General features: G+C 44.8%; 1 protein-coding gene across 1 annotated transcript in view; it reads left to right on the plus strand.

Annotated features, from left to right (window-relative positions):
- Positions 1-18,110, plus strand: part of ZC3HAV1 (zinc finger CCCH-type, antiviral 1) — a 56,880-nt gene that overhangs the window by 25,395 nt on the left and 13,375 nt on the right. Inside the window, exons 5-10 of the mRNA XM_006777120.2 lie at positions 1,725-2,807; positions 3,245-3,331; positions 4,755-4,878; positions 6,605-6,779; positions 9,924-10,044; positions 14,515-14,617. Of these exons, the coding sequence (XP_006777183.2) occupies positions 1,725-2,807; positions 3,245-3,331; positions 4,755-4,878; positions 6,605-6,779; positions 9,924-10,044; positions 14,515-14,617 (1,693 nt within the window). The remainder of the gene's footprint in view (positions 1-1,724; positions 2,808-3,244; positions 3,332-4,754; positions 4,879-6,604; positions 6,780-9,923; positions 10,045-14,514; positions 14,618-18,110) is intronic.

Genomic DNA, 18,110 nt, shown 5'->3' on the forward strand with positions numbered 1-18,110 from the left:
TCTGATCTCTTGGTGTATGGGACGGCACTCAACCAACTGAGCCACACCGGCCAGGGTTATTTATTTAAAAATATTATTTTGTATGTTTCAAGTGTACAGCATGTGATTAGACAATCATATCCTTTACAAAGTATTACCCCCTATTTCTAGTACCTACCTGGCATCATACATAGTTATTAAAATACTAGAGGCCCGGTGCATGAAAATTCATGCACTGGTGGCGGTGGGGGGGTCCCTCAGCCTGGCCTGCCCCCTCTCACAGTCCGGGAGCCCTCAGGGGATGTCCTACTGATGGCTTAGGCCTGCTTCCGTCTGCAGGAGGCTACCAGGCTGATCAGGGTAAGGCACTGCCCCCATCACTCCCCTCCTGCTGCCACTGTTGGCCCTCGCGGCCCTCACAGCCACTGCGGCTTTGTCCGGAAGGATGTCTGGTCTATCCGATCTAATTAACATATTACCCTTCTATTAGTATAGATTATTGACTGTATTCCCTATGCCGACCTTACACCCCTTTGACTATTTTGTACCTACCAATCTGTACTTCTCAGTCCCTTCACCTTTTTACCCAGTCCCCCAACCCCCTGCCCTCTGGCAATCACCAGTGTATTCTCTGTGTCTATGCCAATATGAACTTACTGTATGCGAGAGAGATCTTTATTATCGCTTCCAGTTAATCTACTTAAGTAACTACTTTGTTGACAGGAGGAGGATGTTTGCTTTTATTATGTCCCTGCTGCCCTCTGGTTTGGAAGAGAAAAAACCTTCTGCACACACAATAGCACAACTCACACACATAAACACTCATGCACACTGCACACACCACACATACATACCACATGCACACACTTCACATATACTCACAAACACATGAGTGTCATACACTTCCTCCTATCTGCTTCCCAGGGGTGTGACTCAAGGTTGTAGAGACACCAATTCTTTTTGATATTGCTCACTTAAGTTTGGGTATTGGGTGGGGTGGGAGGGGGCAAGTTGAAGAACTTTGGGAAACTTTCTAGTTTAAGTGAATTTAGACCTTTACACTGTCATTTCATTTTTTTTTTTTGGTTTAAGTTTTATGAATTCTTAACTTATTAGGTACATCCACATCACAATATGAGCAAAATCTAGATGATTTTTGGAAAATCCTGCCTAATTTGCGCGAATCTGCCTCTCCATTCACCCTCTCAGTGGTGGATAGCCCCACCTACGCGTTTGGGGACTTGGGAGCTACATCTGAGTCCCAGGAGTGAAGCTAACAGAGCCAGGGCCAGCCTGACCCTTCTCGTTGGCGGCCTGGTGTTTTCCGCTGTGAATGGAATGGCAGGATGCCTTCATCGCCATGAATGCCCTTCTCAGGATTTTACACACCACATTAGGATAAGTTATTTGATAGGACATGGATAGCAAACCTGGGAAGGCTGAGAGGAAGGGTGGTCAGAACTCCATCATGTTTCCCAGTTGATAAGGCTCAATGGTTGAAAGTTGAACGTGAGCCATAAGGTGATCAGTCCCATTCCCGGCCAGGGCACATTGCCCAGATTGCAAGCTCAATCCCCAGTGGGGGCATGCAGGAGGCCGCTGATCAATGTCTCTCTCATTGATATTTCTCTCTCTCTATCCCTCTCTCCCTCTCTCTCTCTAAAATCAATAGAAACATATATATATATTTTAAAAAGAACTCAATCATTTTAACGCTACTTCTCATTGTTTTTGTCCTTTCCTAGGTCCTTCACGTAACCGGGACCCAGCAGCGAGAGGTAGAAGCAAGAGTAGAGATCGGTTCTTTCTGGCCAGTCAGGAGTTCCTTCCATCCGCCCCAGCTTCAACTGAGAGACCCAGCACACCCAGTGCAGATCAGATCGGCCGCAGGTCTCCTGGGGATGATGTGCCTGTAGAGGATCTCACCTGCAAGTTCAAGCGTTTGGGAAGTCAAGATGGCCCTCAGCCTTCCTCAGCCTCACCCAAGGCCACCAGTCTGGGAGGAAGCAGACCAGTGGGAGGAACCCAGAGGTTTTCAGAGAATGGCCATCTAGAGGACCTCTTCTATGACAGTACAGCCAGCAGTCACCTCGCTTCTGATTTGACACCCACTTTCAACCAGAAGGTGCCCACATCCTGGCCGAGTGACCAAGCCACCAGTAGAGAGAATTTGTTTTCTCCGAGTCAGGCTGCCTCATATTCTCCTCTTGGTTCTCTGCAAACACCTGACACCGTGACCACCAGAAAAGGTGTGGGCATGCTGTCCCCGGGCCACGTGAATATCGAGGGCAGAAGCGGGAATCCAGAAGCCCAGCATTTCCCACTTTCTAATAATAATTTGGATGGGATGGCCACAGATACCACGTCCACGAGATCTTTAAATTACAAAACCGCAACCAGTAGGCAGAGAGAAAATTCATTACCTAGGAATCAGGAAATCAGAACCACTCACCCTACTCTGGACCCCATCATTGTAGATGACGGTAAACACAGGGAGCAGGTATTTTTCCACAACACAGCAAATGGCTCGACGAAAGTTACATTTGAATCTACTGATGCCACTGATTTTGACTTAACATCGGCAGTTAGAGCCAGGGTAGATAAAGATGTGTTAGGCTCTGCAAGTCAGAATCTGAGACCCCAGGCCCTGCGCACACTGGGGGAGACCACTGCCCACACCTTAGTGAGCACTGTGCCCAAAGTACCACCTTCGACGCCTTCCTCAAACAATAGAGCTACAGCCGCTGCGGCCCATGTTCAGAACTCTGCTCAAATGCCTGTCACCTCTGCCAGCGAGCTTGCCAGGAGGACACCCGGCCGTGCGCTGAGTAAGTCACTAAAGGACAAAAGGGGCCCCATGTCGTGTCGGCAGCAGAGCCCCTGTGGCTGGCAGTTTCGCTTAGGATGGTCCCCAGCAGCTATTAAAGGGCATCGAGTTGTAGAGGGTTTGAGTTAAGGGGTGGTACTGGTAAGGAGACTGACTTAGAAGGTGGAAGGACCTACCAGTAGAAGAGTATGGAATAAACCGCTCCGTATATTGAGAACAGGAATAGTTGGACCATGGTTTAAGAAGTCGACATCACTGTCATATGACCCTAATGTTCACGTTTGTTTTTATGGAGGGCTTGTGATGAGCAACACATCAATCAGGAATTTTCTTGACCATGGCCCAGTTTGGGATATTCTCTCCCACTGTGAGATCCGGTGCCTTGATTTTTGGTTTAAAATTAAGATTAGCATACATGCCTCCTCTTCTGTTTTACAGATTCTGTATCCAACGTCACGAATACCATGGATGATCCTGGTTCAAAGGAAATTTGTCTTGACCATCTGAATAACAGTTGTCTATATAGTGAGTAACTTAAGGTCTTTCTAAAAGTAGAAACTGTTAATTGTGGCATGGCTAACATTTACTATGTGTGAGGCACAATGCTAAGAACATTACATGCATCTTCTTTAAACTTTACACCAACCCTACAAATAGGTTCTCTTGCTAACCCATTTTACAGATGGGGAACCTGGAGGCATGCAGATGTTATGACTTTATATGTACAAGTAGGCAGGTTGGATTTTGACCCTAAACTGCCCAGCCTGCCTGTGTTCTTCACCAGTGCATGCTATTATACTTTCTTCTTTTGCAATTCAGTTTTAGGTGAAATATTATGCTCATTCAGGGACCTATCTTTTCATGTACTAAAAACAAGCAAACAAACAAAAAATTCAAAAAACAAAGGAATCCTAGCAGGCACCCTTTTCAAAGTTCATTTCCTGTCATTATTTAGCACTAGAGGCCCGGTGCACAAAATTCGTGCATGGGTAGGGTCCCTAAGGCCTGGCCAGCTATCAGGGTCGATTGGGGCCTTCTGGCTGCTGGCCCGGGCCTTCCTTCGTTCCGCACTGTCCCCTGGTGGTCAGCGCATGTCATAGTGAGCAATTGAACTCCCGATCTCCCAGTTGAACTCCGGAGGGGACACTTTGCATGTTAGCGTCTTATATATATATTTATTGTCTCTCTTGTGGCCATGCATACTAAAGACACCTGTGCTCCACAGGCCCAGTCATCTGTTGGTCATTCCAGCTGAAGAGCCACACCTGGTCACTGTCCCCTCCCATCAGGCTTCCCATAGAAATTATTCCCATGAGACTGTGCTGGGGACAAATTCCTGTCCTCTCACTTTTATATCTCTTCTTCCCTTCTTTCCTCTGTCCCAGGCTTGGACATCATGTCTGATTTCGTTTGCTTGGTCACTTGGTTTTTTACCTTTGAAGAGGAGGATTCTGCCCTGTGCTCTCTAAATCAGAAGTCTTTAACTTAAATTTTTCTTTTTCATTGTCATAAAATACATATAACGTAGATTTTTAAAAAATATATGTATATATTTATTTCAGAAAGGAAGGGAGAGGGAGTATTGTCATAAAATACAGATAACGTAGATTTTTTAAATATATATATATATATTTCAGAAAGGAAGGGAGAGGGAGAGATACAAAGGGTAACTGTACATTTAGAATGACCTCAGATCTTCATGTGGGTAAAGGGACTTTTTGGGGAGGAGAATTATTGTTTTCTGATGAGTCTCTGTGGGTGATAAAGGAACCTGGACATAAGGTTATGGGGCAGTGCAGGCAGCAGCCAGCATGAGCAAAGGTGGAGACAGCATGTGCCTGCATGCGGTCCTGGCTGTGTGGGAAAGGCAGGCCTCGATGGGAACGTCGGCAGTGGCCTTAGTTGAATTGGTTACAGTCCCACTGAGCCCTCCTCTCTGTCTTTGTAGAAGACTGCAACAAGGTTCATTTCCGCCTGCCTTACCGGTGGCAGGTGATGAATGCCAACACCTGGGTGGACCTCCAGCCCATGGAGAGTATTGAGAAGGCCTATTGTGACCCCCAAATCTGCATGTAAGTTGGTGGCTGGACTCTGGCTTATGAGATTCACAATATCATCAAAGGAAAGCATAGTGTTAGGCTGATGGGAAGAAGACACAATTTCCCTTCAGAGCCCCGTTTAGTTTTAGATAAAAACAGCAAACGCCTACTGAGTTAAGGAAAAAAAAAAAAGAGTGGATTTGAAGTCACGCAGAGCCTGGATAATGCCAGGGATTCTGAGAATATTTGCTGACTCACGCAAAGTAAACAGGGACCCGATTATTAGTTTAGTTAATATTTGTCATTGTGTCGTGCAAATAAACACCATGCAGAGGCCGGTTTATATGTCTACCAGCTTATGAAAGAACTAGTAAAAGTACTAAATGATTACCTCAAAAGAGCCTTTGGCTTACTTTCACAGTTTTAGAATATGATTTGAGCAATTTCATATAGTTCCAGTGCAGAATTTTGTTGTAACTTTTTAGCATTTTATAACTTCCTTTTTGTTTTCTGTTTTCTTTCTCCTAGACCCTGATATCTCTGATTCTGTCAGGGCTGAAATAGGTGATACCACATATGACAATATTTATAAGATGCATCCTAGTTTAATAAGGAAATTCCTTGTGGGGGGAAACAAATCTCATACATTTCATCATCTGCAAGTTCAGTGAATTTTTGGTGGAGATTCTGCTGCTGCATTTGGCCACTAGAGGGCGACATCAGCTATTTTCTTTGTAGATGAATTTCCCCCCCTCCCCAGATAAATTTGAAGTAGAGTTTCTTAACCTTAGCACTATTTACTTTTGGGCCAGAAAATAATAATAATAATAATAATTAATAATTTTTTGGAAGGGGTTGGTGTAGCAGCATTGCTGGCCTTTAACCACTAGATGTCAGTTGTGATAACCGAAATGTCTATATACATTGCAAATGCCCCCCTGGGGACAAAATCATTCCTGGTTGACAACCACTGATTAAGGAGGTGCTTCTTGGAGCAATAATTCTCAAGCCTTTTAGTCTCAGGACCTACCTCTCTACAGTCTTAAAATGTATAGAGGATCCCAAAGAGCTTCTGATTATATGTATTATAGCTATCCACATTTATCGTAGTAAAAATCAAAACTGAGACAAATTATTGATGCATTTAAAAGTAAATTCATTACATGTTAATATGAATACTATTTAACTACATTTACATAATTATACAGTTTTGTGCACATAATTATAGCTGTAGATATGTATAACTAAAAATAACCGTTTTCCAAAACGAAAATTTATTGAGAAGAATGACATTGTTTTATATTTTTGGAAATCTGTTTTGAAATCACACATAATGTGGCCTCTTGAAAACTCTGCTGTGCACCTGTGAGTGTACGTATGTGAAAAAGGCACATAATGTCTTAATATTATGAACCTATTATTACCTGTGAAGAGGTCTTTTGATAAACAATTGAAAAAACTGACCTACTGTGAGTTTCTAACTCACTTTCTAACCCTGAACCGTCTTATGTGGGAGAGTTTTTGAGGAAAGAATGCATTTTGTGATACCATTGAACATGTGGGGTAGGCAAGTGGCATTACCTCTCTGTGTTTAGCTGTTTCTTTTATGTGGTAAGACCGGCAGGTGTACCAAGAACACCCGAAGGTGCCTTTCAGCTCTAAAATATCAGTTCTGTGCTCTTGTTAGGGAAGACCGGATTGTAGAAAACAGAGGGCAGTGAAGCATTTTGATTAACTTTAAACTTTCCCCCCTCGTCAGCATTCCTTTCGGAAATTTAAAAATCAATTTCCAGAAAATGACTTGTGGTTCTGATCCCATCCGACGCATCTCCACGCCGTCGTCCGTCACACTGCCGGATAATTCTGTCTTCACCACTAAATGGATTTGGTATTGGAAGACTAGAAGTCACAGATGGGTTCCGTACGGGGAGAAGGTGAGTTCCGTTTTCCCCCTGGAGGCGCGTGTTTAAACTTGCCAACTCCAGGAGAGAACCATAACTAACATGTTTGACGCCTCCATGGTCACCGATGGAGAGTGGGTGTGGTGGAGGACGTGGTGCTTTTCACAGTACACACAGCTGTATTGGCATTGTTTTCGCAGGCATGTGCTGTGATTGCAATTATAAACAAAGACACACATTATTTTTAAGAAATCGCTTGAGATGTGAGTCCGCTGCATGGCCCTCTACCCTCACTACCAAGGACTGGGCTGGGACCTTTGATAGCTTTCTATGTATTAGTGCATAACTGCACAGATCACGGCTTCCCGTCAGAAGACAGGGAGACTGAAGGATCAGCAGGCTGACACAGAGGGTCGCTAAGGTTCCCTGTCTGAATTCAGGGGGACTTGAGAGGGTGGACCTGGAGCATTTGAGGCGTGCCCACATAGGGACATGCCAATTGGGGTAAACATTTAGAGAAGCAGAGCTTCTCTCTCGTGTTCCTTCCTCTTGAAGGAAGAATCCTTGATTCATAGGATTAAAAAGAGAGAAAGAGAGTCCGGCTGACGTGGCTCAGTGGTTGAGCATTGACCTATGAACCAGGAGGTCATGGTTCGATTCCCAGTCAGGGCACGTGCCCGGGTTGCGGGTTCAATCCCCGGTGTGGGGCATGCAGAAGACAGCCGATCGATGATTCTCTCTGATCACTGATGTTTCTATCTCTCTCTCCCTCTCCTTTCCTCTCTGAAATCAATAAAAGTATGTTTTTTCAAAAAAGAGAGAAAGAGAGAGAGGGAGCACACTGATGCAGCCAATGAAAGCAGAATGATGAGAAAGAGATTAAAAAAAAAAAAAGCAAGAGATGAAGTTAAAGCCAAAGACAGAACGGGCACAGGAACACCAGCGTAAGGTTCGACATAGTTAGAGGTTGATGAGCCGTGAATCTGGCCCTGAGCTGTCTGGCTGCCAAAGCAAACAAAGAGGCAAGCTGTCACGGGATCCCTGTGTCTCCCTGGGACGAACACACCAGTTCCTCAGGAGCAGCACCACTTTTTTCTGTTAATGGGGCCTGAGAAAAACATCTGCCACGGGGCCGGGTAGAAGGGACCGTGGGTGCTGTGGCGAGAGGTTCTCCGCAAGTCACTCCCGTAGCCCATGGCTTCCCAGCTGTCCTAGTCTCCGTACAGGTTAGCAAACAACCTTTCCCGGAACCCCAGCAAGCACACGGAGTAACAGAACTTCCCTGGGGAATAGGATAGGGGCTCAGAGCTCAGTGTCTTGACCCCTTTGTCGCCTCTCTGCTGTGCTGGCCTCTGGAGCACCTTGGGGTGAACTCTCCCGTGATGTTGAGCTTTGTACAGGTTCTACTGATCAAGCCAAAGATGATGTCAACATGCAGCTTCTTTTTTTAAAAAATATATTTTCATTGATTTCAGAGAGGAAGGGAGAGGGAGAGAGAAACATCAATGAGGAGAGAGAATCATTGATCGGCTCCTCCTGCACGCCCCTACTGGGGATCAAGCTTGCAACCCGGGCATGTGCTCTTAACCAGAATCGAACCTGGGACCCTTCAGTTTGCAGGTCGATGCTATCCACTGAGCCAAACCAGCTAGGGCAAAGTGCAGTTTCTTAAAAGTGATTCTGTGAGGTGCCTGTGGAAATAGAAATGATGAAGTCAAGTTAATTTGTTTTGGTTAAAATAAACCATAGGTCTCAATGGTTCTTATGCCAAATAATTGAAATTTCCAGTAAGCTAAGGGAAAAATGTTGGGGAATATTTGCATTTTAATGACATCAGGATTCCAGAGATTAAAGGTGGGAAGAGTGGGTGATCTCAGTGAGAACTTGAAAGAGACAGTAAGCATTAAAAAGGACATAAAAACCACAAGAAAGAACCAGTCAGAAGTGATGAGTACAATATCTGCTAATAGAGTCTTACATCCAGTCTGCCGTGGGCTGCCACCCCTGCCAGAGATGGGGACAGTGCAACGGGAGCCACCCCTGCCCCCTTGCTAGAGTCAACATACTTCCCTTTACCCACCATTCTGATTTCAGACCCTTCATAAATGTCTTGAGGCCTGAGAAGTATGTCTTGATATTTCAGGGGTACTTCTAGTCCCTTTCATATCATCCCTGTCAGTGGCAAATTCAAGTGCCTTTTCAGTGTTGTGGACTAAGTAGAGATGTAGTCCATTGTATTTGCTTACTCTGGCTCGGTGCAGAGGAGGAGGGGCGGGGCATTTACATTTGGACAGCAGTGCACCCACTGGAGCTTTCCCTGCCTTCACCACAGCTCGCCCTGCTTTCTCGTGTGGTGGGCTAATAGAGCCACCAGGGTCTCCTTCGTGCTAGAGTGCTGGGTTCTGTGATCAGGGCAGTCACGATGTCCATACGGTGGGTCTGAGTTGCTCGGTACACTTGGGTCATACTTTATGGAAGGTGTAAAAAGATTATTGCAGCCCTAGTGGTTTGGCTCAGTGGATAGAAGAGCATTGGCCTGCCGACTGGAGGGTCCCAGGTTCAATTCCAGTCAAGGGCACATGCCTGGGTTGCAGGCTCAATCCCCCTGTGTGGGGCGTGTAAGAGACAGCCAATCAATGATTCTCTCTCATCACTGATGTTTCAATCTCTCTCTCCCTCTTCCTTCTTCTCTGAAATAAAAATATACTTAAAAAAAGATTGTTGCGAAGAGCTATATTTTTTCCAGCATCCACCAAGTATAGTTCCTACAGTGTAGACCAGGGGTCCTCAAACTTTTTAAACAGGGGGCCAGTTCACAGTCCCTCAGACTGTTGGAGGGCCGGACTATAGTTTAAAAAAAAACCTATGAATAAATTCCTATGCACACTGCCCTTATCTTATTTTGAAGTAAAAAAACAAAACGGGAACAAATACAATATTTGTATTTGCATGTGGCCCGCAGGCCGTAGTTTGAGGACCCCAGGTGTAGACTGTTCTCTCCTGGTCCTGGGATGGAGGAAACTATAAAATGGGAGCCTTTATGGTCTCGTCTGGGAGGCAAGATAATCCCTCTTTGAATCCCAGGGCTAAAATAAAATTACGTAAGATACAGTGGTAGAGATTACTTAAAAGCCTACCATTACTTAAAAGTCTTTACTTTTTTTTTTTTTTAATTAGGGCGACAGTCGGCAAATTTCGAGCATCGATTCCTCATACCTGGAGTCTGTCTTCCTCTGCTCTCCGAGGGGCATTGTGCCATTTCAGGCGGGTTCTGAGAACTTCGAGTTGAGTTTCCAAGGTAAGAGTCTGCATTTGGCAGTGGTGCCCGTCGCTGGAATGGGCATGAGTGGACATGCAGAGGGCAGTCGAGAGGATGTGGGTTCAGGGTTCTTTTTAGCAAGACCAACAGTGTGGGGTGTGGAAGCCAGTGGCCATCAAAAGACCCATGCGCTAGTCTTGGCTCTGACATACAGTAGCTATGTAACCCCAGGAGCAGCCCTTGGCCTCTCTCGGCCTCAGTTCTCTCATCTGTCAAATGGAGGCCTTGGGCTAAGTGGTTTCTGGGGGTTACTCCCAGCGTCACCATTCTAAGTTTCAGATTCTGGGCATGCTGCTTCCCAGCTGAGGCATAATTTTCAGGTGCTGATGACAGTGGAGACCCTGGGCCTGTGGGTGCCTTCAGGGTAGTAGAACCTTGCTGATCCTCTCAGGCGTCATCCTCTAGGTCACTGTTCGGTTTCATCCATCATGTTTTCTAAAGATCTGCGTTTTGCTGAAACCGGTTTGGCTCAGTGGATAGAGCGTCGGCCTGCGGACTGAGAGGTCCCGGGTTCGATTCCGGTCAAGGGCATGTACCTGGGTTGCGGGCACATTCCCAGTAGGAGATGTGCAGGAGGCAGCTGATCGATGTTTCTAACTCTCTATCTCTCTACCTTCCTCTCTGTAAAAAAATCAATAAAAATATATTTAAAAAAAAAAAAAAAAGATCTGCGTTTTGCTGTGTTTATCTCAGCCACCATGGTCAGCTTCTACCCCTCTGTCTGTGTGTTTAGTAAGAAATCAGGGCAGCACTGCCCTCCCTCTGAATGTGTGGGCCCTTAGCTGCACCCTTGGGACAGTCCCTGCAGATGATTACATTCTTGGTCTTTCAGGACCTGCCCTGCAGGTGCCCTGTAAGAGGTAAAGGAGACTTGCTCAAGTCCTCAAAATGCCCAGATGGTACCTGAGATTTGGACTCTGTACTTATTACTAGTGTAGCTTTGAAAGACCTATTATACCAACACTAGAGGCCTGGTGCACGAAATTCATGCATGGCTGGGGCGGGGTGGGGGGTGGCACGCACGGTCCCTCAGCCCAGCCTGTGCCCTCTCGCAGTCCGGGAGCCCTTGGGGGTTGTCCGACTGAGGCCCACTGCCTGAGCACTGAGGATGTCCCACTAAGCCATCAGTTGGACATCCTTAGCGCTGTCGCAGCGGCGAGAAAGACTCCCGCCACCGCCACTGAACTCGCCAGCTGTGAGCCCGCCTTCTGGCTGAATGGTGCTCCTACACTGAGTGTCTTCATCCTGGTGGTCAGTGCACGTCATAGCGACCAGTTGTCCGCAGTTTGGTCAATTTGTATATCAGCCTTTTATTATATAGGATTTTTGAAAAGCAACCTGGCAATACATATCAAGGAATAGTAAAATGTGCTTGGCTTTTTATCTTCTCAGGAATATTTCTTTCTTTATTTTTAAATATTCCTATTGATTTTTAGAGAGAGAGAGGAAGGGAGAGGGAGAGAGAGATAGACACATCAGTGATGAGAGAGAATCATTGATTGGCTGCCTCCTGCATGCTGACCCCCTCCCCCAGTGAGGATCCAGCCCACAACCCGGGCATGTGCCCTGACTGGGAATCAAACTGTGACCTTGTGATTCATGGGTTGATGCTCAACCACTGAGCCACACTGGCCGGGCTCTTTCTTTTTTTAATATAAAGCACTTCACGAATGTCTGTGTCATCCTTGCACAGAGCATGCTAATCTTTTCTGTATTGTTCTAATTTTTGTATGTGTGCTGCTGAAATGAGCACTCAGGAATTTTTCTAAGGAAATAATTCATTGGAAGAAAAATAAAAAGCTGTAGGCAAGAAGGTCTTTATTGCAGCCTTATCTAAAGAACTAAAACAGGACATGACTCAACAAATTGAGGCATTACATTTTAGTGGAGTATTGGGTACTTGTTAAAATTCTGATTATGAAAACTGTAGTGCCGAAACCGGTTTGGCTCAGTGGATAGAGCGTCGGCCTGCGACTGAGAGGTCCCAGGTTCGATTCCGTTCAAGGCATGTACCTGGGTTGCGGGCACATCCCATCTGGGGGATGTGCAGGAGGCGGCTGATCAATCTTTCTCTCTCATCGATGTTTCTGACTCTCTATCTCTCTCCCTTCCTCTCTGTAAAAAATCAATAAAAAAAAAAAAAAAAGAACTCACTGCTCTCTGCCCTGGGGTCAGGAGCCTTAATAAAACTGAAAAAAAAAACAACTGTAGTAAAAGCAAAAATTGAAATTGTTAAATGAAAAAGGCAGGACCCCCAATTTCTGTTTCTGCACTTTTCTATTTGTATGCTGAAGATCTAAAATGGAAGAGATTTTTATTTTTTATTTAATTTTTATTGTTTAAAGTATTACAAATAGTAGTACAAAAACGGGAAAGATTTAAAAATGTAACGTGCATGCTAGTGCAGCAATGTATGTAATGGGACCAAGACTAGAAGGCAATAGAGATAAATAAAATTCTCTTCTGTTGGATGATGAAATGAAAAATGGCTTAAACATTTCCCCCCCCTTGGTTGGTAGACTATCATTTAGAGTCTGTAAAAGTTGGTGGAGAGAAGAAAACCAGTGTTCCAGGTTCCTCCGTCTGGAGCAATTTGATCAGTAATCTTGATCACTTGCAACAGAGAAAGCAGTTCAGAGCAGTTTACAGGGTCCGGACTCCTTTTCTCTTATTTCTCATTCTTACATTCTCTCATTCATGAACTGAATATTGGAGCGTCAGCTGCGTGCCAGGCACTGTTGTAGCCGTGGGCAAACCAGGCATTTTCAGAAAGTGCTCACAGCCACGGGGAAAAGAAGCTATGTGGTGAAGCAGCGAGAGAATGGGGGAGTCTTGGGATGCGCCTGCTTTTATGGGAGGAGGAAACGTTGAAAGGGGGGGTGCAGCCCACCAGGAGAGGGAAGACCAGCACTTCAGCTGTCAGCTGTAGGCAAGCCTGAGGTTTCAGAGAACAGCAAGAAGGTCTGTGAGAGACGAGAGCAGGCACAGACACTTGGATGTTTTATGAGCCGGAAATCAGGAGAAGGTTGTGACGTGATCCGATTTGCCCTGTTTGCTCTTTTGTTGTTGTGTATGTTTGTTTCACCTTACTTCAACTATACTGAGTCATAATTGCTACAATGATGTGCATGCATTTTGAGCGTGCCATTGGATGAATGTTGGCAAGTGCACGCAACTTCTCTCCTCATCAAGATAGAGAACAGCGTCAACAATCGAAGAGGTTTCCTCATGTCTTTTTACCATGAATCTTCCCCTGCCTCCAGCGGCTTTGCTTTCTGTCACTATCGATTTGTTTGATCTATTCTGGAACTTCCTATCAAGAGAGTCTTTTAGTGTGTGCTGTGTCTACAGCTGGCTTCTTTCACTCTCAGCGATGTCCTTTAGATTTAGCTATGTTGTTGCATGTATCATAGTTCTTCCCTTTTTGTTGCTGAGTAATATTCCATGGTCAGGATCTATCATGGTGTGTTTATCCATTCACCTCTGGATGGATATTTGGGTGGCTACTGGGAACATTTAACTGCAAGTCTTTGTGAATTGGGTGAATACCAAGGAGTGGGATTGCTGTATCACATAGGCAGTGCATGTTTGTAAAAAAAGGAAATCATTGTAGCAATATATACAAGGATTTCCTCTTCAAGGCAATCACTCTGGTTAAAGCTTGGATCTAGGTCTACAGCATGCATGAATTGAAAATGGCATTTCATACTTCATGTAGAAAAAAACGTTCAAAATATATAATTATGTCATGTAATCCTACATAATAAAGAGGTAATATGCAAATTAACCCTCACACCCTTACAAGATGGCTGCCTACGACCAGGCTGGCAGGGGGGTTAGTGGGGAACGACCAAACGACTCAACAGCAGACTGTGTGGGTAAACCAGGCTGGTGGGAGTGCAGTTAGGGGCAACCAGGCCGGCAGGGCGGGTAGTTGGGGGCAACCAGGCCAGCTCCTCCGTGACCACCTGCTGCTTGGTGCACTGCTATATCCCACAAGGGGTCCCGAACTGTGAGAGGGCACAGGCTGGGCTAAGAGAACCACCACCACCACCCCCATCACCCCCCCCCCACTCCCCAGTGCACGAATTTCATGCACCAGGCCTCTAGTGATATGTAATCATTAATGCCTGGTTTAGGGCAGCTCACATGGATGATGTCTTGTTATCTGGCTACCCTAGCTCTCTTCTTTACACCAGATTTATTGCTAAGATTAGATTCATTGCTAAATGCTATTTACATCTTTGTTTTCTGGGTCTTATAAAAAGGGCAGTGAAGTTTACAAATTTTTATCATGAGCAATTTCCATCCAAAAGTCTTTCCTCTATTTATACATAGACTGGTCAGACATGAATATTTGCTGTTTTACTAGCCTCTGAAAAATAACAATAAATCATTTTCTAGGACTAACCCTTAATTCTTGTTGGTTTTCTTTTTTTCTGTCTAAAGGGATGATGCAGACAAACATCATTTCCAAGACCCAAAAGGAAGTCGCCAGAAGACCAACATTTGTGTCTGCCCGGGAAGTGGCGCAGATGAAAAGTGGGCCAGAGTAAGTGTTCTGAGGCAGTGCTTGCTGGCAGGTGTTTGCGGCCGTCACACACTGATCCCATCGACCCACTCGAGTTTGGAGCCTGTTTTCTTCTGTTTTTAAGATACATTTTCATTGATTTTAGAGTGAGGGGATGGGAGAGGGATAGAGAGATAGAAGCGACTGGGAATCGAACTGGTGACCTCTTGGTTCATGGGTCGATGCTCAACCACTGAGCCGCACCGGCGGGGCTGAGCCTGTTGCATTCCATTGCAGCTCCCTTTTGCATTGCCTGTGAGTGAGGTGTTTTGAAGCAGCACAGTGTGATGGGAAGAATACTAGCATAGGACATGTATCTCTAACTTATAGGGGACTTTGGGCAAATCTCTTCACTACCCTGGGGCTCAGCTTCCGTAGTTGGGAATGGCTGGATTACTGGGGTGTGCCTAGAAAATGATCAAAAGCACTGAGTGTTGTTTTGCTGTGGGTTCTTGTGTGTATCCTTAGTTTTGTTGAGAGAATTTATAAAGGTGGGAGGCTGTGGAAGAAATGGAAAGAAAGCAGTGTTGAGGTAGCTGAGCAAGGGGATTTGGAGAAAGATAAAGTTGACAAAGGGGATTTTTAAAGGAAATTTTGCTGTGGGGGATTCAATGTAACTCTCCTCTGTGTGCTCATGAAACTCAGTAAAATCTGCATTATCCATGAACATTTTTGGAGTTGGATTTTTTTTTTCTGAGTGATGTGTGATTATGTAAAACAGATTTCAAGCCTGGTCGGTGTCCTCAGTGGTTGAGATTCCTGGTCAGGGCACATACCTGGGTTGCTGGCTCAATCCCCAGTAGGGGGTGTGTAAGAGAATCTGCCGATTGGCGATTCTCTCTCATCATTGATATTTCTGTCTCTCTCTCCCTCTCCCTTCCTCTCTGAAATCAATAAAAACATATTTAAAACAAGACAAAACAAAACAAAAAGAAACATTTCAAGGTGGGTGCAAAATCAAAGTGTTCTAATTAGGTTCTTCTGGTGGTAGGAATTAAGATATTTCGTGAAAGAGGGAATCAGTTAAAGAATAAACATGGTGTAATAAGGAAAACATTTTACAAAAGTTCAAGGATGGGAAGAACTGAGCTATGTCAGGGCCTCAGGAGTGGGAGTCAGTTCAAATTCTGCTTTAGAACCAGAGCAGCCTGGGCTCACAGGGCCTTGCCTGTACCTGTTCATGTGACCAGGTTAACAGCCCTGACTTTTTTTTTTTTAAGTTTTTTTATTGATTTTTTAGAGAGCGAGGGACAGAGAAAGAAACATCGATGTGAGAGCAGAACATCACTCAGCTGCCTCCTGCATTTCCCCTGCCAGGGCCTGAGCCCGCACCCGGACATGTGCCGTGACCGGGAATTGAACCTGTAGCCTTTTGGCTACAGGATGTAGCCCAGCAAACTGAACCACATTGGATTTCCAGATGCTTTTCTCTGGCTAGGGCCAGACCATTTTAACCTCAGAATTTCAGTCTTCATATTCCTTTAGCTTAACTTTCTGCCACTACTGCCTAATGTTCTCTGCATTTCTTTTCTTTTCTTTTTTTGCTGAAATGACAAAATTTTATTTTTCAATTACAGTTTACACTTAATATTATTTTGTATTAGTTTCAGGTGTACAGCATAGTGGTTAGATAATCATATACTTCACAAAGTCTTCCCCTTGGTATTTCCACTCTTCACCTGGCACAGTACACAGTTATTACAATATTGACTATAATTCCCTATGCTGTACTTTACACCCCTAGTGACTATTTTATAACTACCAATCTGGACTTCCTTTTAAAAAAAATGTCTTTACTGATTTCAGAGAGGAAGGGAGAGGGAGAGAGAGCTAGAAACATCAATGATGAGAGAGAATCATTGATCAGCTGCCTCCTGCACACCCCACACTGGGGATTGAGCCTACAACCGGGCATGTACCCTGACCAGGAATCAAACCGTGACCTCATAGTTCATAGGTTGATGCTCAACCATTGAGCAACACTGGCCGGGTCCAATCTGTACTTCTTTATCCCTTTACCTTTTTCATCCAGCCCCCAACCCTCCTCTCTTCTGGCACCCATCCGTCTGCTCTCTGTGTCTACTATGAGTCTATTTCAATTTTGTTTGTTCATTTATTTTGTTCTTTCGATTCCACATATAAGTGAAATCATATGGTATTAATCTTTCACTGACTGACTTATTTCAGTTAGCATAATACCCTCTAGATTAGGGGTCCTCAAACTACGGCCCGTGGGCCACATGCAAATACAAATACTGTATTTGTTCCCGTTTTGTTTTTTTACTTCAAAATAAGATATGTGCAGTGTGCATAGGAATTTGTTCATAGTTTTTTTTTAAACTATAGTCCAGCCCTCCAACGGTCTGAGGGACAGTGAACTGGCTCCCTGTTTAAAAAGTTTGAGAACCCCTGCTCTAGATCCATGCTGTTACAAATGGGAAGATTTTAATCTTTTTTATGGCTGAGTAATATTTCATGGTAGATATGTACCACAATTTTTAATCCACTTGTTTATTGATAGGCACTTGGGTTCCTTTCATATCTTGGCTGATATATATAACTAGAGGCCCAGTGCATGAAATTCGTGCACGGAGCAGGGGAAACCCTCAGTCTGGCCTGCACCCTCTCCAATCCAGGACTACTCGGGAATATCCGACTGCTGGTTTGTGCCCGCACTTTTTTTAAAAAAATATATATTTTATTGATTTTTTACAGAAAGGAAGGGAGAGAGATAGAGAGTTGGAAACATCGATGAGAGAGAAACATCGACCAGCTGCCTCCTGCACACCTCCTACTGGGGATGTGCCCGCAACCCAGGTACATGCCCTTGACCGGAATCGAACCTGGGACCTTTCAGTCCACAGGCCGACGCTCTATCCACTGAGCTAAACCGGTTTTGGCGTGCCTGCACTTTTAACACATTGCGTACCGCATAGAGATCTCTAAGACATACGCCAGGGACTGCACGTTTTTGGGCAAATTGCACCAATCTGGGACCACTCGGGAATATCCGACTGCTGGTTTGTGCCCGCACTTTTTTTAAAAAAATATATATTTTATTGATTTTTTACAGAAAGGAAGGGAGAGAGATAGAGAGTTGGAAACATCGATGAGAGAGAAACATCGACCAGCTGCCTCCTGCACACCTCCTACTGGGGATGTGCCCGCAACCCAGGTACATGCCCTTGACCGGAATCGAACCTGGGACCTTTCAGTCCACAGGCCGACGCTCTATCCACTGAGCTAAACCGGTTTTGGCGTGCCTGCACTTTTAACACATTGCGTACCGCATAGAGATCTCTAAGACATACGCTAGGGTCCACACGTTTTGGGGCAAACTGCACGTTATTTAAATCATCATGATCATAATGCACTTTAGGTGTTGTTTTTCAATAATTATAACATTTTTATTTACAAAAACAAAGTTCCTAGTACTTTTTTAACGTTTGGTGCCGCGTAAAACATTTTCCTATAT

The sequence above is a fragment of the Myotis davidii genome, unplaced genomic scaffold (assembly GCF_000327345.1).
Source record: "Myotis davidii unplaced genomic scaffold, ASM32734v1 scaffold329, whole genome shotgun sequence".
Taxonomy (NCBI): domain Eukaryota; kingdom Metazoa; phylum Chordata; class Mammalia; order Chiroptera; family Vespertilionidae; genus Myotis; species Myotis davidii.